The 25616-nt window shown below is 40.0% G+C and overlaps 1 protein-coding gene across 8 annotated transcripts in view; it reads right to left on the reverse strand.

Annotated features, from left to right (window-relative positions):
- The window catches only part of DNAJC6 (DnaJ heat shock protein family (Hsp40) member C6), a 416470-nt gene that overhangs the window by 55514 nt on the left and 335340 nt on the right, over positions 1-25616 (reverse strand). For 5 of the 8 annotated variants that reach the window (XM_085602365.1, XM_085602362.1, XM_085602367.1 and 2 more), the window contains 2 exons: positions 22736-22888; positions 13224-13304 (listed from right to left, as the gene is read on the reverse strand). In XM_085602365.1, the coding sequence (XP_085458491.1) occupies positions 13224-13304; positions 22736-22888 (234 nt within the window). The remainder of the gene's footprint in view (positions 1-13223; positions 13305-22735; positions 22889-25616) is intronic. The other 3 variants (XM_085602363.1, XM_085602361.1, XM_085602364.1) reach the window with 2 other exon arrangements.

Raw genomic sequence — 25616 nt, forward strand, 5'->3', positions numbered from 1 at the left:
ATCCTTACAACACCCATCATTTTTTACTATAGGCACTGTGTCACCTGTTTCCCTGGCAAAGGCTATTCTGGATGTACTCCATAAACCTATTGGGATCCCTAAACTTACAAAAGGGAGAGGGGCACAAATATCCCAGTCCCGCAGGTACAACAGATCAGTTGTTAAGGAGGCAGCTATGATTCAGAAAAACAGCCCAACAGTGGTCCAGTCAACATAAAAACTAGCAAAGTAAGGGAATATGAACAGGCAGGGAAGTGCCACCAACATGTAGGCACTGGCAATGCCAGTAGGTCAGTCCTTGGCAAACATGCAATGTTTTATTTTTGTATTTGTCTGGTAAATATATGTAATACACAAAAGAATTTCCCAAAAATATAAACATATGTAAAATAAAGGAGTGGCCCAGAAACGTTAGCACTGAAGAGCACCCCTTTTCAGGTGGATGTGCATATCGTATCAAGCAAAATGCCATCTTTCACAGTGTAAGACAGGCAATGGATGAAGTGGTAATCAAAGAGGGATGGAGAGTAGTTTAGGTCCAGCAAACACACTCCCCTATTCTCCAATAACAATTGTCACTGATCCTGGTTGGACTTTGATAGGCAAGAAACAGGTCAACCTATTGTTAGAAAATCAGGAGCAATATTTCCTAGGTATTCCCTTGTCCTTTCAACAGAGATTCCTTTAATAAATTATTTGGATTGGGGACCTATAGTTAATTGTAATCTTTCATAAGACCAGTCTACCCTTCCACGCAGGAAATTGTCCTTATACATATGCAGGGCAGAAACAAATGATATCCTACAAAGAACCTCCTTAGGGGCCTGTTGAGTATTGCAGGGCCCAATGAGGAGCACAGCCCAATGATGAGCTATGCCACTCTTGGGCGAGTGAGGCTTTTTCTCCTAAAAGAGGATACTCCATATGACCACCGCTGTAGGGGATACTGAGTTGAAGAACCCCAACGCTCACAAGGAACTGCACATGTTAATGGATGAATTGGGCCAGTGCTAAATGCTTTATACTGTGGTGGGAGAAAGCCCAATGTGAATGATACAGACCAATGCATAAACAGGGTTTACCGAAAGCACCTGTATGCATGTGCATTTGCATGTATTATTATTACTTATGGTACACATGAGCATTGAGATGACTAAGTCTGTCAATACACCATACCCAAAAATAGCCCGGTATGAGACAAGGAGGTAGAACATGTGGCATAAACAGAAGGAGCACTGGGTTCTGGGGGTATGTGGAGGCAACTCTTTGGCAAAGAAAATTTTAACAGAGTGGTGGGGTGAACACTGGGAAGGTGTCATGTTGATTTTGACTAGTATCCTTTTTTGATATCTAGTACAGATAACTTTGCTTGCAGACACAAGAACAGATTCATCAATCAAGAGTACCTCACATCCAGAAATATCCAAGGACAGATTCATACAGAATACAGTTTATTTTAGTTTTGTTGGAGAAGGTGTACCTGTACTAAGAAAGATGTGCAAACACAGTGGAATGCATACAGATATACAGGCCCTAATATCATGCATAAGCAAATGTAAAAAGGTGACAAACATGCATGCTGATCACCACAGGCCTAACTCACAGTGCCTGTGGAGCACCACTAGTTGTGCATAATCATTTAGAATGGGTTTTTTTTTACATCAGCTACCAACAGACCACATCACTTTTTGAAAGGAACTGAAATGGTCTATGAAGTGCAATGTTTTCATTATTATTTTGGATGCAAGCATTCTCAGGCTCATATATAGAGTGTTAATATTCAGTTTGGCTGTTTGTGTAACATCTGATGTAGCAATATATCATATCAACAACACATGGCTCACTACAAGACAAAATGCATCACAAACATTTTCTTTTTTTTAAAAATTGTATAGAGAGAGGAGTGAGGGTGTAGGAGCGAACACGAAAAAGTTCAATAGAGCATGTGGTATTGCAAGAGATAAGAACATGGTCTCAGTTAGAGGTAGCTGCCCTTCAATATCCCTTTCACTGCCCTGTTGAGCTTGCCTCTGGTGTCATGAAACCAGTGGTAGGAGGAGAAAATAATCAGAGCTCTAGGAACCTTGTTCATAGTGTGTAGTTTCCACTCTTAGCCTTTCTCCTAGCCTCTCATTAGCAAATAGGAGCAATGCTGGCTCTAGGGCAGAGCAACCGGTGCCACAGCACTGGGTGCTGACTTGAGGTTTTAAAAGCACGTGTTGCCGCGTTCCTTGTCTCCAGAAATTTTCAGACATCAATAAAAATGTCAAGATTACACCTTTGATTAATGTTCTTCCTGGAGAGAGACTGGAGTTTTGTCTAGTGGAAATTTTGATTCACCATAGGGAAGTGCAGCAGGTTAATTTGCCTGCTGTAAAGAACCTGCACCACGCAAATCACAAAGTGCTTTTAATGTAAATAGGTCAAGGAGTTACTACTTTTGTCAGAGACTTCCTTTCATTACTTGAGGTTTATATGTTAAAATCCTAATTTAGAACAGTTAGCTATTAACGGTCATCAAAGAACTGTATACAAACTGCAAGGTATATATTAGAACTATATGTGTTTTTTGCCCAGTCTTTCATTATCTTAATCTTGCAAAAAAGGTTAATTTGGGTAGAAATCAATTCTTATTATTAAAGAAAACCTTTAGCAATGGTATTACGTTTTAAATTCTGTACTTGTTCTTTTCCAGACCAAGGACTCAACCTCTACTGCCTACCAGTATGGATGACATGTGACTCCTACACCTTGTAGTCTCTGTGTTAGATAACATTTCTATACACTGATTTACACATCTATTATTGTCTCTGTGCAATGTATGTGAGATGTAAAGTGCTCTGACACCTTACACTGGTGTGAGTGGCGCTATAAAAGTAAATGAATCTGAGGGAGAGTGGTTATGGAGACATGAGGGTGACTGTTAAATGGTGGTAGCGAGGGAATCTGTGGCAGAGGGGGTCATTGGGGGTGCGCCAACAAACATTGTCGCACAGGATGCCACCAGTGCTAAAGCCAGCCCTGAATAGGAGGCAGTCAATATGCTAATTGTTTCAACAAGGGGTCAATTGTGTGATCTAATCAGGGATCAATATTTTTATATTTGGTAACTGTTTTTTTGCTGATTTATGTCTCCAAAGAAGGGGTGCAATAAACACACTTTCATGCCTAGTTGAAAAAACTAGTAACAGGGAATTATTTTAATTCAACACACTCAGAAAAAATATATAGCTTGCATCTTAAAGAGACCCAGAGCTATAAACATCTTAATGAATTTCTCACTGATATCTCATGTGTGAATCAAACAGAATAGAAGGATCAAGAACTGAAAAGTTTAAAGCAAAGGTGAGCTGTGCAAGATGTTTACTGCTGTATAAGAAATAAAACGGGCCATTAAATAGTTGGATAAAATAGCCTAAATTAATCATAAACATAAATATAGGTAGATTTGGGGATGATATTGTGCAAGGGAATATATAGCATAAAAGAGCAAATTTGAAATGCATTGAATAAACCTATTTGGCCTTGATCCCCTACTTGCTACTACAGCGACTACAAAAAGAAGCCATCCTGAGGAGCTGTTTTTCCTCCCATGGGAAGTAGGTGGGCTCAGGAGGCTGCCCCAGAATATATACAATGCACAGTTTGTGTTGCCCTCCAGGAAACCTTGATTCCTGATAGTTTTGAGTCATACAACATTCATGTGTAATTGAAAGCAGCAAGTAAAGGTCCCAGAGATGAGCCAAAAGTGTGCTTAAAGGGTGTCTTGAAGCAGATACATTAACCCCTGATGTTGGGGTCTGGATAGAGAACTAAAAGACAGTGCTGGTAATGCTGGAAAGAGACCTCTATAGCCCTGATTACAAGTTAGCCAGAATCTATGTTGTGGGAGTGGGGGTTGCAGGTGGAAAATGGAAACCGATTTGCCCCAGAACTGGGGATACCCATTCAGAAAAGGACACAGTATTATGGTTAGTCCCAGTTCTGGGGACAAAAATTCAGAGCTCTATTCTGAAAATTTGTTATCAGTGATTTTTGACTTGGTAAAGTTAGTACCCCTGCACTGTACAAATCATTAGTGCAGCATATGAGGAAAAGAAGAATGGGAAAACTTGGGAGAAAGATCTTACTATTTTATTTAATTTAATGGTCAGCAAACGATCATGATCGCTTTGAACTGGAGGGACTTAATAGATTTGAAGTTGAAGACTCACCTATTTAAAAGATATAACATCACAATACATTAACCAACCACAAATGAGCTCCCTCTCCTATTACTCATTGACTTTATGTTAGTCTTTGACCATGTACAGCAGTCTCCTACCTTTTAGCTAGGATCAAACTCTAGAGATACCTTATACAGACATATCTACTTAATTTTAGAGCCCTCAATGGACAAAAGAAGGGGACATTCCTGCAAGAATGACTCATTCTGCAGGAAATGCAATCTACTGGATTTGTTGCAGTTACTAAAATAAATAGCTAATTTTCAGCATCTACGAGTTGAGTGTGGATTTTTCCATACACAAGGAAAAATAGAAAGAATGCAAAAGCAGGTGGGCTTGGGACTGTACCAGTTTTGACGACTAGTGTACTACAAAACTAGCCATGGGAGTGAACATATATTTATTTTGCATGTATAAAGATGAGGATTTCTGCAAGATTTGAATAATAAAGTTGATTCCGTAGTGACTATGCATTATGAAAGTAAAAAAGAGAAGCTGAAAGTAACGTGGAAGGGTTTCGAAATAATGCGGTGAAGAAATAGCTAAGATCAAGAGAAAGGTAATGCTATGATTACTGCTGAAAATCCAGTCTTGTTTGACAGACATGCTACATTGAGTGGTACCATCACAAAATTTGAGGCTATAATAAACAACATTAGAATCGCTGTTCAGACGGAGGATTCTTGAAGAGCAATCAACAGGTCTAATGTTCTAAGGAAGGACAAAATGCTATGACAAATTGTTCTTTATGGCACACAAAGAATTGAATAAAACCATCTCTTGACTTTACAGATTTATGTCTGAATTAACAAACAGTGCTAAAATGTACAACTGATTTTAAAAGGATGACAACAATCACAAAATATGTGCATCAAGATCGCTTCTGGTACCGCACGTTTCCTGCTTCTAAACACAGAGATCAATCTGATTTGATATCTGGAAATAAATTAGGAAGGCCTGTGGCACATGGTGCATCTATTGGACCCTCCTGTTCCAAAATTAAGGTGTGTTGAGTGCCTGTCCTTACTTTATTCTGTGCAAAAAGAGCAAAAACTTGAACCTTGAACAAATGGCTTGGTCTATGGATGAATTTGTAGTGGTGACATGGGTGGCTACCTGAAAGTCCCACTTTAGCAAACGCTAAGGGGCTCACAATAGCGCGAAAAGGCTCTTGATTACAGGATCTAGATGGTATCACTATCACAACATATGTGTCTTTTTGAAACATTTCATGACTATAATGTGGTATTCTTTTAGATTTCTGACAGGTTTAATTAAACCAATTTAAAAACAAAGAAATAGTGCACTCCCTGCTAGTTATAGAGTATGAATCAATTGTATACTTTAGAAAGAATCTTCACAAAATATGACCTTGCTAGATTCCATGGCATGGTAAATGGACTATTTTATTGTTTCTACATCTCTTCATAGGTGGAGTGACCTTGCTAAGTGGGGTTCTGAATAATGCACTGCAGATTTTGCAGAATCAATATAAAAATATAGGGTTTAGATACCAAAGGGTGAAGCAGTATAACCTGAAATAGGGCAATAGTTTGAGCATATCCTTTTTAGCATTTTATTAGCTGATCCACAGAAATGACGGGCAAAGCCCATCTGTCCCACACAAATAAATGATCTTTCAATGCAAAAGCAATGAAACAATTGTGTTAGACCAACAGCTAATCAGCTTGCTGAAGGCATGACAAGTGCTGAAAATCTACTGTAAAGAAAATGTCTCCCAAGTCAAATTGGAAATAATGAAACAGTAAATGTCAGCTGCAGTGTAGACTAAACTACTTTGTTACTGATTTTTGCATGAAAAGATTGAGGTAATTCCCTAATACAAATACTTGTGAGTACTACTTAAGTACAGCATGTATTTGTTGAATAACATTGCAAGGTTAACGGTGAGTGTGGACAATGTATCTACTGATCTGCATTAATTTTTGCCACAGAGGTTTTCTGTTTTGATGTCCACTTTAAGCCTTCTCAACCAACCTCCTCTCATTTCTCCAGCAATGAGTAGAATGTTAGCCATTTGATTGATTGGGTTATACTTGAACTGCCTACAAAAGTTCTGTCATGGGTTACATCAAGTACTCCCAAGTGTGCTGATTCAAGACCTGTTGTGGAATATAACCAGCATTCAGTATGCAGGTATATTAAAGATGTGATATACTTGTTCAGAGCTACATCTGCCTTACTGATGGGATGTACAACGATATAAGCCCTCGTCACAGGTGATTCAGATATACCAAAGCAGTTTTTCTGCACCTGGAATTGCAGAGACTGCAGATATCAATAACACCAAGAAGCAGGAATACCGTCGTGTTCTGAGTTCTATGTTGAGCAGTCCTTGGGAAATTGTGAATTACCATTGGAATCGCTATTCTGCAACAGATTCCCATGCTTACTCCTCATTTTCAGCTGTTTCTTCCCCAGACACTATAGTATGATTTGGTGCTGAAATGTTCTTGGAGGGAAAATCATGAACGTAGTTTTACCACATTAGTTGTAATTTCCAATTTTGCAAGTAATAGGATTTAACAGGTGAATTGGGAAATCCAGCTTATTTGTAATGAGACCACAATGTAAATAGTTTTAGAACATTGCAGTTAAAAATGTCAATGCTTTGAAACACAGCTACATTGAAATGCTGACTACTGGAATGCATATGGATCTGAATTATGGGTTGTGTGACCATTTTCACACTGTGCACCACACAAGCAGAGTTAGAGAATACAAGCATTACATATCCTCCCTATATATAATGTCAAACTACAAACGATGCTGTAATCATATAATAGCTAAAACAACCAAATAATTTGAACAAAATGTACATTGCATTGGATGAGGAGGCCTCACCTGCATTATTGTGGCATGCTTCATCATGGGAGCCCTCATTCAACCCTGATAAAAAAGTACGATTAGAGTGGACTCAAACCCTGAGTGAGGGAGTTCTTCTTAAGAATTACTGGACATACCAGGGATCCAGATATTCAATAAAGTTACCTCAGGGTAAACCCAAAGGTTATTTCTTTATTGGCGGGTACCCAGAGTAAGATTAAAAATAGACAAAGCAGATGTCAAACTAGTACAATGTTCAATAATCCTGCCTAGTACTGACAGTCTATTGGTTACCCAACAGGGTCAAAAGCGTTCATCAGGGCATGTAGAATCCCTCAAATTAGAACTATGTACACATTCATACATAGATAAGAAAGTATTCTAATGGTATCTTGCACTGAGGTGGAAAAGCAGGTCCCTAACTAGGGTGAGGTACAAATGTAATTTTACATTATTTCCTATGGAGTATTATTTTATGTTCCTTTCTGCATTGTTTTGTATGGAAGTGTGTTGCAGTATCTGTGAGTGGCCATGTGTGGTTCTTCACTTACTATAAGGCTTGACCGGAGTATATTTGAGCCTGTTTTGACACCTTCAGGGCTGCAGTAACTTTAGAATTGTAGTTTACAAATAGCAATGTTCTTATTCTTTTGTGGGTGTATAATGGATGCCCCTTTGCCTGTTCCCTTCATTACAGTTCCCCACACTTCTCCCATTTAGTAGCAAGTTCTCCCATTTTCCAGCCTCACCCGCTTTGTCTTTTCCACTTTTACTACTAATTTGTATATGTATGGAGATCTCCGCCACAATGATGGAGATCTGCACACAGAAAAGATAGTAGAGGCAGAGGTGGAGGTCGCCAGCTGTAGCTTTGTCAATATAATTGAATGGGCCCCATAATATGTGCGCTGACCTGAAATCAATGCTCATGATATTGCTAAAGCAATGTTTTATTAAATAGAGGAAGCAATAATATTAAAGAAGGTCTAAAGAAGCTGTAATGTTCTAACATGAAGTGTGTTATGGTTTGCACAATTTTACTATGCTTTTTAATACAAAAATGCCTGTTATGCTTATTACTTATTTCCTCTCTTGGCTAACACCCAAAAACATATTGTAATAAAACTTAAACCTGGCCTTGAAATGATTATATTCACTTATACTATGGCTCAACAGACACTATTGCAATTAACTGTCTTATTATTGGAAAGGCCTGCTTAAGTCATATAACATAGCTTGTTGGGCAGATGCACGACCCTCGGTGTTTGCGACGTGCAATTTGTATTTTGATGTACGACGGTGTCTGAGACACTTTGCGTTTCGCAAATGGGTAGCAAAGGACCTGCCTCATAAATATGCATGTGGCTGGTCACATTTTGCGGCCCATTGGGAATGGCGGCACAGGGATGTTGGCCTGCTAGGAAAAGCAGATAACCGTGTCTGTGACTGCTTTTTCAATAAAGCCATTTTTTAGGTCTCGCCTACGCAGCGCGCATGCGCTACTTAGGAGGGAACCTTTTGGAATCGATCAGCATTTTGGCCAAAAACGTGCAAGTTTTGCATTGCTTTCTATTGCAACGCATTCACGTTTGGTGTTTCCCTTGTGGGAGCGAGCATTGGCACCATCTGTTTGTAATTATGTTGAAAACAGATGGTGCCCCTGCTTGCTCCCGCAAGGGAAATGCTGTGTGTTTCTGGGATGCAGGCCATGTCAGTTGACTTTCAATTCGATGGCACCCCGCATTCTGCACCTCTACCCCCTTCTGCCGTTTTGGTCTTTGCCCCTCCCGTGCTGCGATTGGCTCTGTATATTTTTAATGTTTTATTTTGTTTTGTGCTCTTCCGCACTATATTAACTTATATTTTCAGCTGGCTAAAAGATCTATCGCTCAATGGCGGAAGTTACCCTTTCCTCCTCTGATAGCTCCCTGGAAGCAGTAATACAATACAAAATCCAAAGCATTATATTTTATAGAGCACGGACACGCTTGACAAGGACGAATGAGTATATGACCCTGCAAACAGAAATTAATTTCAGTATTGAAGGGTCGATTAAGTTTCTTTTCTCAGCAAGAATCAAATGCCTTTAGAAATCAATACTTTGAATAGATATGTTAGAACTGAGAACACGGAAAATATTCGGCCTCTTTCTGCTCTCCCATGTGCCCCCTTCGAGATCCTCCCCTACTTTCGCATTCTGCCAGCACCTTCCTACCCAATAGTCGTCCACCACCACCACCACCACGTCCACCATCACCACCATGTCCACCACCACCACCACTTCTACCACCACGTCCACCACCACCACGTCCACTGCCAACACCACCACCACGTCCACCACCACAACGTCCACCACCATGTCCACCACTACCATGTCCACCACCAACACCACCACCACTACGTCCACCACCATGTCTACCACCACCATCACTTCCACCACCACGTCCACCACCACGTCCACTGCCAACACCACCACCACATCCACCACCATGTCCACCACCACCATGCCCATCACCACCACCATGTCCACCACCACCATGTCCACCACCACCACGTCCTCCACCACGACCATCCGCCACTTCCACAACCACGTCCACCACCAACACTTCCACCACCAACACCTCCACCATCACCACCACATCCACCACCATGTCCACCACCACCACCACGTTCACCACCACCACCACGTCCACCAACATGACCATCCACCACATCCACTACCACGTCCACCACCAACACCTCCACCACCACCACATCCACCACCATGTCCACCACCACCATATCCACCACCACCACCACGTCCACCACCACCACGTCCACCACAACCACGTCCACCACAACCACGTCCACCACCACCAGGTCCACCACCACCAGGTCCACCACCACCAGGTCCACCACCACATCCACCACCATGTCCACCACAATGTCCACCACCATGTGCACAGCCACCACCACCACGTTCACCACCACATCCACCACCACCACCACGTCCACCACCATGACCGTCCACCACATCCACTACCACATCCACCACCAACACCTCCACCACCACCACATCCACCACCATGTCCACCACCACCACCATGTCCACCACCATGTTCACCACCACCACCATGTCCACCACAACCACGTCGACCACCATCACATCCACCACCACCAGGTCCACCACAACGTCCACCACCACCACGTCCACCACCACATCCACCACATCCATGTCCACCATCACCACGTCCACCACCACCACATACACCACCACCACGTCCACCACCACCACGTCCACCACCATGTCCACCACCACATGCACAACCACCACCACCATGTCCACCACCACCACATCCACCACCACCATGTCCACCCCCACCACGTCCACCACCACCACATCCACCACCACCACCACGTCCACCATGTCCACCACCACATCCACCACCAACACGAGCACCACCACCAGGTTCACCACCACCATGTCCACCACCACCACCAAGTCCACATCCACCACCACCACATTAACCACCACGTCCACCACCATGTCCACCACCACCACGTCCACCACCATGTCCACCACCACATCCACCACCACCACGTCTACCACCACCACGTCCACCACCACCACGACCACCACCACGTCCACCACTACCACATCCACCACCACCAAATCCACCACCACGTCCACAACCATGCCCACCACCACATCCACCACCACCACGTCCACCACCACCACCCATGACAGGTAAAGTGTCACTGGAGGGCAGGGGTAATAGGCGTGTCAACCCTGGCTGTACATGGGACATTTAAGGATGCATTGGGTGCGAGAAGAAGGGAATGGGGCTAGAAGTATTACAGCAGACCCAAGATGCATTGTAAAGAGGTGCAGTGTCACAGGGGCTCCTGTAAAAGCACTCGCAGCATCTCTACCTCACAGTGGCATACCTGCACGAGCCACTCACTCAAAACAAGCATTGGCATTGCCAATAGGTCTCACCTTTGGGACCTTATAAGTGTTTAGCCATGCAACACTTGATGTTGTTGCACCAAGGATATTTTGCTGGATAACTAAACACTTATAAGGTCCCAAAGGCGAGACCTATTGGCTATGCCAATGCTGGTTTTAAATGCAGCCCGTTTTCTTAAAGGAAAATGAGATGCATTCAAAAAAAGACAAATTAAACGCTTCAGTTTCATTTTTTAAGAGCAGGCAGTGGTACGTGAGACTAATGCCAGCTCAAAAAACATTTTAGCTGCCAGTCACAAAGGGGAAGGGATCTCCTGGGGACTCCTTCATGTTTGCAACTGGCTTACCACCAATTTGAAATTGGTGGTAAATGCGATTGTTTTGCGACGGCATTTGCAGATACAAAACAATCCTACATCCCCCTGCGACTCGCTATTAGGAAGGAATGCCCCTGGCACGCCTCTTCCTAATAGAGACTCATAAACTCTATTTTGCGAGTCAGTAACAGATTACAGACTTGCAAAAAAGGTTTAGTATATGCTACAACCCTTTTTAGAAGTTGCAAACGGGCCAATTTCCCATTTGCGACCGCTACAAACGGTTGTAAGTGTGGCTCTTTAAGTCAAAACAGATAAGTATGACAGAAGCATGTTGCTTTAAATCTAGAAATAGTAGTTCACAAGCCACTTGTGTTTATATGTGCAAGTTACACCCTCAAATGGCTCAATTTCCTAATGCAAGCCCTTCACTAATGATGACTTTGCACTCATAAAGTCCATTTACTCATGTGCAATATTACTATGTGATGTGGCAATGTTGTGCATGACTACATTTCACTCGAAGGCTAGCAAGGTGGCTACCCAGAAGGAGCATGTCATAGGAGGTCTGTGAACACCCACATTTGTGGGTATTTTCCCATCCATTCCTACCCAATAATTCTCTGGAGATTTCCTCCAGATATGCTTCTCCTATTCTAGGGTAGGACTACCGGAAGGGGGTTCTCTATGGGGAAAAATATTGTTCTCCACGGTGAAAAATAAGAAAAGAAAAAATGGCAATGCAAAAAAGGCAATGGCATTTCCACATGCACTGTTGTTCATTATGTAGTGCACAAAAGTCACAAATCAATATTCATTTACATTTTCGCAGTAGTAAATCCAGGAGCTTGCAACTATTTCCGATTCCCTGGTATACTTATGGAAATTATGCGATTTCCCAAAAGACATACATTTGTTTCAATGTGTGGATGTATCCCTGGTTTTACAGATTTACAACTTTCATTTCTGATTGGTCTAGAGGCTTTCATAGACACTTAAATAATTCAACAAATTTGCACAGAACTGTCATAAACATGCCCGAGAGCTCTGCCTAAGCATCAAATTATTTGTGGGGTTAGGTGGATTTAGCCTGATTTTGTAGGTCTGAACCATTCATGTATGCCTTCAAAACGAACACATCTTCCAAATGGGTTGCTCCTTGTGTACAGGCCACTAAAGGTGGGGATTACTCACAATGCCACAAAGTCCATAGATATATAAATGTTACAGAGGCAGTTAGCAAAGCGTTTCCACAGAGAAGAAGAGGAGATTGCATTTCTCTCTCTGGTCAGCCATCTACTCCTCAAAAACCTTAAATGCTATATGGTTGCTCTCCCCATATTAATAGACTGTCTCTTGCCTCATATTTATTTTAATTGTATTTATTTGCTGTTTTATATGACACATAAAAGGTACAAGAGCAACAGAATGCTTTACATACAATACTGAATAGAGTACAAAACCTAGGAAGTAATGTGAGCAACACAAAGGTATAAGGGAAGAGTACACACACGATCAACAATATTAATTTAAAACTATGTACACAATAATGTAGGATCCATCAACAGAGAATGCCAGGTGTACATACATATAAAAGTCAGTAATTAAAGCAGATGTGGTAATTTAAAGGGGCCTCACATTTCATTGAAGAGGTCCAGGAGATAAAAAGGCATAAGATAAGGAAGGGACTGAATGTTAAGAAGAAATTGCTTTCTTTCTTTTTCAGGGGCATGTAGAGATGATGTGGTGTGGCTGGCAAGAGGAATAGAGTTCCAGACTATAGTTGTTTATCATAAGATCTTGGATGCACCCTCCATGGAAATAATATACAATACTATTGTTGACAATGAAGACATTTATAGTTTAAAATAGTAAAGAACTCACCTTGTGTACCAGATGTATTGCCCCACTCCCAGGATCCAGTAATATCAGGTTGAATTGAAACAGATGGGGTTCCAGAAGCTGCTGATTTAAATATGTATATTTTTTATGTTAGAACTGATAAAACAATATGTTTACTGATAATATGTATCAGGCACACACACAGACACAAACACAGTGGTACAAATGCTTCAGTATTTCCATTGAGGAATTAAAATCTAAGTCCACAAACAAACCGACTGATCGCTGGGGACACCTGGTGTTGAAGTAATATATTATGCATACTGAACATTATGCTTCATAGAGAATATTTTTTTCTCTTTTATAACAATGAAATGAATTATAATCTTCTAACTGTAAAAAAGTCATAAGTTATGAGCAAGCATGTCATTCATAAAAAGTGAAAGGGGCAAAACGCCATGGCAGTATGGACCTCGATGAATCTTCAGAATACATGATTATAGAGTTACAGTCTCTCTAAATTTCTGAAGAGATTCAAAAGGGTGCATATATGAAGTTATACAAAATCAAAAAAGGAAGAGGATGATGCCAGTGGTAATAACAAGAGTGCTAGCATATCTGTCAAGTCTGAGGTAAATATATAGAATATATAGAATACTGAGAGTACAGTGAAGCCCCAAGGACAGGAAAGACTATGCAAAGGTCTGTGGTACTACCAAGTGCTCACAATTGTCAGCGTGCTCCAGCACGTTTGGTGGGAACATTGAAGAAAGCACAGGCTAAGGTTTGCCCGATATGCAAGTAGTAAGTTCGTAACTCTGCGTAAACGCAAAATCAATCCTATCCAATTGAGCCAAAAATTTGATCTGGAGGTGTGCTGGCATCCTTGAACAATAAAGGAGTCATATCAAACCTTTCACTGAAAAAGAACATATATCTGCACAGTTCTAATACTACCCAGAACAGATTCTATCCTGAGCTGCTTTCATAAAAAAGACAGGAACATGATCTTTATTCTTTTGTTGTTGTTAAACATGCACTATCTATTGGTAAAATAAATACACAACTGTTATACAAATGAGTGTCCATCCACAGCAGACTAATGATTTGTGTATGATTGGTCAATGACTGTGTAAGTGTGTAAGGCCATAAAGGTTATACAGTTAGCCGATACATGCAACATTGTATTCTGTGAGTTGTGAATCACAATGTAATAAAATATATTTCAGAAACATTCTAGCATACTTTTGGTACAATCATAGTGTGCAAAACCCGGACTGACAAGCAAGATCATTTTGTGAACAAATGATTCTACAGTCTTTTTAGATTCTATATCCAACAGAATTAATTTTGCCTGAACACTGGTTTACTGAAATTATCTCCTGAGCAGGCAGTACATTATGTATGATCAGTGTGCCACGGTAATTTATTCATGAGAGTTCGGTTTCAGATCCTATCAACACTGCGTAACAGAGTTAACACTGCTGTCAAACTAGTGGTAATGAGTTTATATGTTATAATAAGTAAATAGTTCTTTAATTATTTATAAGAGTGTAACACCCATTCACTTCGAAGATTTTACCATGGCTGCATTATTCTGTAACGCAGCACTGAAACACTATACTGATGGTACTTCTTTGTATCAAATTAAAGAGTTTTGGTTGGACAACTTCCTCAAAAATAAATCAATGGCAGAGTAATTTTATAATAGATTAATAATACTCACTAAAGAGACATTCATTGTTATACAGCCTATTTCTTCTTTTTCTGTCTTGTTTTGCTGAGGTAGCCCTTGCTGACACACCATCTGATAACGTAGGCATTATCTCTGGCATTGAACTTAGGAAGAACATTCTGTTATGTAACAATGTTGTTGCATAACATGTGAAGGTGCACACTTGAAACTGACACATTTATCACTACCAGTAAAGAGAGATAGTCCCCATAATGGTTTAATAGTTTGTTAACATGGGGGGCAGGGGGGCTTGAGAGCTCTTGCAATACTGGCATTGAGGTTTTTTTCTCCTTTTGAGGAGAAAATGTTGGTTTCCTGACCCTCCTAAGGTGTTCCCAACAATATGGCAGTTTTTCATAAACGTTGTTTTAATTTCTTAAGTGTGAATATGCTCATGTAGACTAATAGGTTGTCTGTTGAATGTTTTTTAGGGGGGTTAAGGAATCCACTCCAGTCTTTCAGCCGCGCAATTGTTGTTTTTAGACATCCAGAGTGATCAACTTAGTGCAAAATCCGAGTGTGGGAAGAATTCATTTTGAGTTCAGTTCTGCATAATCCTAAGGAACTGACCTGACTGCAGGTTGTTTTGGCAAGCCTGATTACTAAGCAAAGTATTGTATTGTGTAGGTTTTCCTTATAGCTATTACAGAGAGCTTGGTTATCTTGGTGTGTTTCGAGATATAGGAAATTAATACTGAAGTATATATATAGTATATATATTTCATTGGTAGAACTGAACATAGCTCTACACATGTAGGAGGTTAAAGATGGTCAAATCTGTATTCTATAAACTGAGCATGTAGTCAATGTAAGAATTTCATTTTGCTAAATGGTATAAAAAATTAGATATTTCAAAAAATCAAGCCTGGTTTCAAATCTTCAATGTGGAGATCAGGCAAGTAAAAACTCATAGCCGTACCCTTTAACTCCAAGTTTCTTGAACTTGAAGAGGTTCAGTTGAAGAGCAACGGTGACAGGATTGACAATAATGACAATAATGCCAGTGGACACCAACTTGGTCTAGGTCATTTTTGTATTATTTTGTAAATGACCATGAAAGCGCCATCCATACTCAAAATATTTGTACAAAGAATCTAAGTTTCACATGTGACTCATAAATTACAGATAATTTGTGAGCATGTATCCTGAAGAATATTGATCATGAGCATATGAGCATTCTAAAACAGGTAAATGCTTAAGTAGTTGACACTAATGATTGACTAAAAGAATCAAACTATTTTGCCATGTATTCAAAAAAGGAACCACAACCTGGGATGTTCATATTACTTAGTGGATAAGTGGTACTCTGAAGATTTCAGTGCAAGGTATGGTTTTGGGATTCTAGAATCACTGTTCTTGAGAGAGAAGGATTCTTTAGGGATTCAGATCTCATCATTAAGTAGACTATCTGTAGGGTTTTAATCATTTTCTGGAATGTAGAAGTCAAGTCTGCTTTTAATTCCTGGTAGTGTAAGGTGTATCCCTATAGTCCATACACCTCATGTTCATAAACTGTTGTATTCCATATAACAATACCCATACTTACTTTCGGAGGGATGCCTTTCAATCCAACATGCCTCCACATGGCAGAATAAGAAAAAAACAAGGTAGCAGGCCTCTCCATTTATACACCAAGGATCTGGAACAACATACATGTACTCATCATGATCTCCCAAACCCTGCTCTAATTTAGGAAGGATACACAAATTTAAAGAATACTACATCACTAATAAGTAGTAGCCACCTCCACTCTCACAACCGAACTTCTCCTCCAGGCACTTATCGACCATATAATTTCCTTTGACCCTGTACACTCCTCTGTTGCCTTTTAGCAATGTTTGCTTCATGCATATCCCAAATCTATACAAAAATACATGCATATATATATACACACACACATATATATATGCAATGACTCCACATAAACTGAATGATGTAAATTATAACCAAAGCATTAAGCAGAAAGTAATGTTTAATTTGTGTCATGTATATAATATATTCATAAAACATACAGTAGTAATTTTCAAAGCAATTTATTGTATCAATTAAGACATAAATCCTTCTATTTATCCATCTATGTAAAAGCCATTAACCTATTTCAAAACCATAAACTTTTAATTTCCTCAAGTCGAATATTTTGAAAACCCTTATACCGTTTCTGAAGCTTGTCTCTGTGTTACAAAGCTTATTTCAGAATAAGATGCCTACTTGCTTTCTATCCTTGATCTCCAATGCCCTATTGGTAATGTGTTAGTTGGAGTAACATTATATTTGAGGAAACTAGATGACTTCAGCACTTCATAACAGTGGCAAGCTTGTCCAAACCAATTGCCTTGATTCTGGAGATATTTTTGGGGTACAAGTGTTCGTACAAAGGCATTGGCAGCAGCATACCCCATGTTGCCATGCTTACCAGCTTAACGGGTAGCCAGCTCTAGTAACCAGCATCTCATTGACCTTTTTGGTTCAGTCCAGGGGGGCTTCACTGGCGATGCCTATAACCTTAGAATGCTTCATAGGTAACATAACATGTGTATTTGTGAAGCGCAACGTTCACACAAGTGTATCTTGACACTGAATAACAGATGTTTATTGTTACCCAACTCCATGGTACTCATTATCAACTTCAGAAGTATGAAAGGCTGAGTGGACCCACTGGGATTTGAATCTGTGACCAGGAGGCCGAACACAGGCCCCTACAGTGTACGCATTAGTCCACTAAGCCACCAGACCCGGCTAGCGGTAGGCTGTTATTATCTTGGGCCACTGCTTTATTGCAATTACCTCCAGCCCCCACTCTCCACCCCGCTTGTCTTCCCCCCTTTTTTCCTGCATTCATTGCCCTTAGTCATCCTATTTATTTTTCCACTGACATACTCCTTTCTGCTCCTACTTAACAGGAGTCCCTTGCACTTCTGGATTGTTTCCAATTCCCCTACATAACAGTTCATGACCTGTGTAAGTTAAGAGAGTTTATGTATACCTATTACTGTTTGTTCTTGCCCAACCGCACATTTTTTTTCTTGATATTTAGTGATAACTCCTTATTTTCCTGTTTTGATGATGACCTTCTATTGTCCAGAGGTTACAATGCAGTCAACTACAAACTTTTTTAAAGACTCTTCCTTTTGACACCAAGTCCCAGGGTCCCAGTCTCCCATGGGCCTCCTCTATGGGGCTAGGGTGGCACATGTAGTGGCCCCCAAACATCCATGCAATGCATTCTAGGCTCCACATGGGGCCTGGCACACAGTGTATGGATGTTTACAAAATTAAATTTTTCCATTGGGGCTTGTGCTATGGCCCTTTTCCAGGCTGCAACACAAGCCACAATGAAAAAAGGCATTTTTCCGACTGCCTACACGGTGGTCGAATCATTATTAGGTAGGTAGGTGGAACTGCCGACTACATATCTGGCGGCTCCATTCCCATGGCGATGGTGGACGCTCGTCCGACCACCATCATTAATCAGGGCCTGAATGTTTAAAATTGCATTTTGGGGATTTATGCGTCCTCTGTGGAATGTGGCTGCATCCACTAATTAGTTTTTTTTAAATTGCTATGATACAGCCCAGCATCGTTATTCAGGTACTTTTCATTATATCACAGAGCAGCTGAGTCCTTGCATGTCGTTTCGTAGGATTATTGGAAGCAGTGAACATGAAAGATGACTGGCCCCTGCTAGCTTCCATGTTATACTGGTACCTTGACATTCTGTTAGTACCTGCGCCTTTAGCAGAAGATTCAATAGAAATGTAATTATTTCCTTGGTGAGTTTTACTTAAAAACAAAATCTAAAACAGGGCCCAACCGTTAATTACCATTGCCTGTTTCATTGTCAATCTTATTTTCTTGCTTTTCATTGGTGAGTGTGTGTCAGCTTTCAGTTTGTCTCCGTTGGTTTGGTTCTTCCCTAGAGCATGGACCAAATACCGCTGATTTCTTTATTAGTGGTGTTCTATGCCGCTGCTGACGGATTTTTTTGTTTTCTTGCAAGACAACTTGATTATTATTTTTTTTGCTTGCAAAACAACTTGATTTTGGCATGGTGGGAACCTTGTAGCCTCCCTTTAACTCTACCCACCCAAACCCTAAAACCACCCTTCCCTCCCTGTAGTTCTACCCAAACCAAATCCTAAAATCACCATTTCCTTCCATTTACCTTTACTAACCCACTAAACACTAAAATCAAACCCATACCTCCCTTTCCTTCTACCCATCCATAAGCCCTAAAATCACCCTTGACTCCCTTTATCAGAGTTTGTAAGAGGTGGCACTGAACCAAGTTCACTCGGACAGTCATGATGGTTCCAAATACTGGTTTTATTATTCAACAAGTCTATTTCCGTCCTGTCCGCATTCAATTTCAATTGATTTGTCTCTATCCAACTGTCAAAATACCTCATCGTATTTTGAAATTTTGGATATGAAGAGGGGTAATGTCTAGGTGGAATAGTAGCCAAGAATCATTGGCATAGTTGTATACACTGCAACCTTGAGATACTAATTCCACAATCACAGGTGCAGAGATAGCGAATATCCTTGCAGAACCCCGCATTTCAGCCTGACTGCTTCAGATGAAATATGGCCTAGTTTAACTGACTGCATGCACTCTCTTAAATAAGATTTGATCCAGAGTAGAGCATTACTTTGTACCCCTGCCTTTTCACCCGGTCAATCAAGATCTTGTGCCCAATCTTGTAAAACACCAGAGCATTTTCTTTCCCCTGGTTAGCCATCCAGCTTAGTTTGTCCAGAACAGTTAGTATAATAGATTTCATACTGCGTAAAGGTTGAAAGCCAGCTTCGGCAGGATGAAGGAAGGCAGTGTCTTATTGGTGTATGCACATATCTAGCTCAAGATGGGCCTCTAAGAGTTTTTCCGGAAATGGATGCAAAGAAATAGGTCTATAATTTTTCAGCACCATGGGATCTGCACCTTGATCCAGATATGAGTGACCTTTTATGGAGATACGTTCAGTTACATATTGTTGAAAATTTAGTAAGGTCCTTGAGTCTATGAAATTGAGGCCTTTTGAATCTATGTCAGGTGAGTCAAACCGAAAATTAAAATCACCTAGAACCATAACTTGTGAGTACTGAGTGACCAAAGGACAAATTACTTCAAGCATTTGTTGAGCACAATTAGCCATTTAAAGGGGAGGTTGATATGAAAGTAAACAAACTACTGTGCTGTTACTAAGTTCAGTCTTAAAAAGTAATACATCTACATTTTTCAAGGACAATTCATTGATAAAGCTTTAGTGGTGAACTGCTCAATTTGCTGAAAAACAACCCCACCTCTCCAAATCTCTAATAAAAAAATGCCCCTTTTGCAAGCCAAGTGCAAAGCTTTTCTTAGAGGTTTGAGGGCAAACAGGTAAATTGAGTACCATTTTAGTTTAAGTATAAAATATAACACAATATGTAGGCTAATCAAATTGAGTGACTAAATATACAGAGCAATTGTAATCAAAGTAAAAAAAGTATTTCAAAATTAATTGCTAAAGCATAATTATTTGCACTTTCAGATTATATATACTGCTCTCAAATTCACTGCGAGTCCCCACCAAATGCTAATATTCTAGAAGTCCAAGAAATAGAAGTCACCTTTCACAGGCATTCCAGAACATGTGCCTAAGGGCCAGTTTGTTGGCTGCAGCCATCCTGTGGCTGTTACTTATTCGGATCAACTTCCATGTCAATGGCAAGCATCAGCATGCTGAAACATTTCTGCCATGTAAGAAAACAAATTAAACTTCCATCTGGCTCTGGGCTCGGCACTGGATAAGCATGATGTTAGGAGATTTCTTCCACCACTGTAATGTATTCTGAAAGAGCTATTCCCCACCTATCTTCACTGTACAATTTCGGAGAAGGATACATTTCCTCACAAACATGAACAATCCTTAAACATGCATTTGTGACAGATGTTCTTGTAGTGCTACCATGTGGCTCCATAGTAACACTATAGCATCAAATGAACCATTTGTAAGAAAATGCTACTATTGTGATCTAGATTTGGGTGGTAAAAGAAACTCCTTTGATTTTTTAAAGAAGTGGTAAATGTACAGCATTAAGATTCTCCATCTGTGAAGAGTCCTCTGGCAGAAATATCATCACCATACTATTACAGATGTGTGTAACTTCTACTTCTCATTCTGTTGATCTACAATCAGATTTATTTGAAACAACTTTACTACTGGAGGAGATTTGTTGTCAGTTGCTAGGTGTTTGATCTTGTAATAGTTGTTTTGTTATGGTTTTTGGAAACTTCTATTGATGAGAGGGCCTAAAATACATATATTTTTAGTCTCAAACGTCACAAATTACCAAAGTAGTTTCTGGTAGTGAAAGGAACTACATCATGTCGGTGTGCCCCTTGTTAAAAAGAAGAATGCTGTCATTCACAGTGAAGTTAGCCATCATCTGAAGTGGGCTGGATCATTGGCCTATGCCGTATGCTGCAGTGGGTGGTAGAAATTTGTGAATTACACAACAGACCAATGGATGAAGAGAGCTGTCTGAAAGCCCCTATAAGTAAGTATATTATACACATATTTTTAGTAAAATCCAAAGGTCTTGGCCTGAAAAAGGTTGCTTTATTTTCTATAGCATCCATTTTTTAGGTGCTTTTGTCAGTGCTTGCTCCCTATGGCTGCTGGGCCACTGGCCAATTAATTTCAGATATAAAATAGTTCAATGGAGATGGAAGCACACACCCAACCAGTAAAAAGAAAACTGGTGAAACTAAAGTATGCCTGTGGGCTGAAAGAAGATGGGATTGACAATGTGTTAAGCCAGTACCTGATGGGTCTGGAACAAAAGCAAGCACAATATGTTCTCCATGAATAGCACACGCGCCAAACACATCCCACCCAAAACGTCCCTGATGAGCAGGGAGAAACCCCCTCTATATGTCAGGGACAGTTTAAATCCTCTGCAGAGAGGTAACTGATACGGAATGCCAGGCTACCCAGCCATCTTGGTGGGAGCACTTTTTAAAAAAAATGTTTCACCTCATCAGCAGAGAACCCTAGATATGACAGGTGGATAACAGGTTATCAGGACTAATTTGGTCTTGTTTTGTTTGATTGTAGTTTGTATTATTTCTTACATTTGACACACATACACAAGTATTTACATATGTATTTTATATCCTTCAGCTATGCCAGTGAAAAACATACCCGATACAATTTGTGAATTGAAAGATTGTACTAATAATGTTTTTGTCAAACTTTTGTTACTGCACTGGAAATGTCAATGGTTTTACCATAGTAGTGCCCAACTAATTCAAGAAACCATTGTTTATTGCATCTAAGAGTCCATGTTATAGAGGGGAACAACATGACCCATACCACCACGGCATAATTATTGTGCTTTTAGCGCTCTCTACAGATTTAACTCCTAGTGTTCTTGTTAAATACCTTTGCCAGTATGTTTCATAAATCAAATGAAAAAACATTACGCCAAAAACCATGTAGAAAGATCTGCCAAGAGTAGTAAGCTATTTATTACCAAGGGAGTCGAGGGGCATCAGAACCTACTTGAGACTCCACCTCTTGTGATTCATAGCCCCAATCGATGCTTAACAAGTTTATGGATTTGTAACAGGTTATTCCCTGATAAATGTTAAATATCTGTTGATTGCTAAAAATAATATAGATAACATATTATTGCCATTTTGTTATTGAATATATCAGTCACAACAAAATACTAATCAAATTAGCACTACTGTCTGCTGGATACTTTGATTACAAGTTGCAACTTTCTTTTTGCTGATGTAGGAAGAGTATATGGTATATATTCTGTGTCTTACCCATTTTAAAAGGATCATTGTGCATTGTTGGTGAAGGACTTCTTGTGGTGTGAAGAAAAGGATCACCAGTAGTACCGGAAGCCCCAAGGAATGACCCCAACAAATCTTGGCCAGGCTTTTTAGGGCTAGTTCCAAACAGATCAAACACTGCTCCTAAAATATTGTGAATATCTTATTTTAGCTTGATAACATATGGTTCAACATTAAGCTTTTTTTGTGACAATAACATTTAAATAAATATTTGACAGCATTTCCACTATGACAAAAAAAAGAGTACTTCAATAATGATACCCGACCAACAAGCATCATCCAATGTCAGTAATTCATGGTTATTTATTTGGAAAACCACTTACAAAATAGCTAAGCCACTTTGGTTGAATGCAATGAACATATTTATTTTATGTAAGCTTCTCGTCTCAAGTACAGTAATTTCAATTGGTTTCCAGTGCATTTTCATTGTATCATTGGTATACTTCAGTTGTCTTTTTGAAATTTATTTTGCATCCATTCTGTGATTAGGAATGTGGTTTTGCTAAATTGTAATGAGATTATTCTTAAATTCCAAATTTTATATATCCCTAGTATGTAAGAAAATATTCTGGGATGGTCTTGAATTGAGAATAGAGTATGCACTGCACATATCTGGATGGGTAAGGGCACAATGTGGTCCAAAATAAGGGTTGAATTCACACAAATGTTTGGGCACCTATGTGAGCAAGTGAGTGAGTGATGTGTATCTTCTCGCTAGGACTTAGAACTTAGTGAAGAAATTAGAAAAAAAATACCTTGACCAATGTAGGAGTCAGAGACATTAGTTAACCCAAGAGATGGGCTTTAAGGCATTAATGGAAAGTAGAGAGATTGGCTGTAGTGCAATTGGCAGATGATTTCACCATTACAGAATCCGAACATAGAAAGCCTTGCATTTACATTTCGGAATTGAGAGAAGATGTAGTAGGTTCACTGAAAGAGCATCATGACCACGAACGTGATGGAAAAGTTTAATATAGATTTATCTGTGTCCCAACACATGCACTCTGTGAGCAATGCAGAGTGCCTTAACCTGAATGCATTGTGCAAGTGGAAGTCCATGCAAAATCTAGAAGGTTTTGGTAATCTGATCAAACTATCTAAGAATGTAAATCAGATTAACCACCAATTTTTGGATAACTTGCAGCTTTTGAATGAATGAGATAAAAAAAATACTGCCATAATCAGTGCATACAATGTTGGCAGCTCCCACCACAGCAGTGCAAAAATGTAGAGGTGCAAATGGGAGCATTGTTCTTACCAGCTTCTTCCAAATAAAGTATAAGGTAACCATAGCGTTGAATGATCCCTCAACTGTAAGTCCTTTAAAATGGGAGAGGGCAATTGTCCACATTGTACTGACCAGCAGGTAGGACTTCACTGACTCTCTTGCTCCATTATAATAACCTCAGTTTTACCAGCATTGAGTTTTAGAATTTTACTGCCACTTTAAGCCTGAATGGCTGCTGAAGAGGACTGAAAAGTATTCTGAAGTTCAAAAAGAGGATATGTAAGGTGCATGAACATCTGGATCTTGTAATCATACACAACAATTTCCTTGGCTAAGGATATAGTAATCTTAGCTACAGATAACAACACATTCAAGAGGATCAGGGACAAAAAGAAGTCCTGCAGGACACCACGTATGAACTCCGTGGCCATCGATTAGTAGGAATAAAGAGCTAGAGACTGGTTCAGACATGCCCGGAAAGGTGAAAACCAAGACAGACTATACCTTGCAGACAAACTGCCACCAGAAATTGAATTAAGAAGAAGGGATCGAGATTATCAAAGAATGAAGAAAGATTGATAAGTATAGAATGGCCCTTATCTAAACGCAAACCAAGGTCACCTAGGATGGTACCAGGGCAGTTTCCATTCTCACCTCAGGGCAAGCAGATCACAAGCCTACAGATGATCAGATAAATCTAAAGCACAAAACGTTTCCCCAATTTTCACTACCACATGTAATAGCATGATGGACCTGTATTTCGACTCCAGTTTCACATCATGGTAGGGCTACTTAGAGAATATCTCAATTAACACCTATTTCCAACTCTGTTGGATCTTCAAATGAGGTGTTGAACAAAAGAGACAGAAAAGGTACCCTGGTGGAAGCCTAGGCTTTTAGAACAGCACAAGACGTACATCAAGTGGCGATCCTCACATCAGCAAAGCCTTCAACAGGCTGACTTCACTCTTAGAGATGAAAGGCAGGAATTACTGATAACTGCTCTATTTCCAGTTCCTGCAGTGCTCGTTTCTAAGGGAGGGGAAAACCTTGGCTATAATGCTTTAATAAAAAAAATTGATTTTTTTTCCAAGAAAGAACATAAACCTCACCAACCACCTCAACCAAATCAGTGACAGAATTAAAAACCTGCAAGATTTACAAACCCACAAAGGACACCTCAATATTTGGCCCAATAGTCACTACTATAGTGGTATATTAAAGGTGCCATCTGTGCTCAGCTTGCCTAGTGGCCAGCCTTTTCATTCTCAATGTTGAAGTAAGATAGTTATTCACATCTTGATGCCAGCAAAACCTGGTTAAATATATAGAAAAGGTAGTAGGAGAAGACCTTGAAAAGAGATTCTCATTTGAGGGACACCGAGGTGGAAGTCCAAAAATGCCCCAAAACAAAGCAGGCTTTCTCAAAATCCAATGTATTACAAGACTGATGTTGGCAAGCGTTGCCCTGGACATTTCATATTGCATGCATAGTACGAACTTTGTTATTAAACAGAATCAAAAATAATATTAGACTTGCTACGTCTACTGTGTTTGGTGGAAACAAATGACACAGTGTGGCAACAAGGCTAACCTTTCTGTTAAAGCCCTGCTTACAAT

Source organism: Triturus cristatus, chromosome 4_2, assembly GCF_964204655.1.
Source record: "Triturus cristatus chromosome 4_2, aTriCri1.1, whole genome shotgun sequence".
NCBI lineage: Eukaryota > Metazoa > Chordata > Amphibia > Caudata > Salamandridae > Triturus > Triturus cristatus.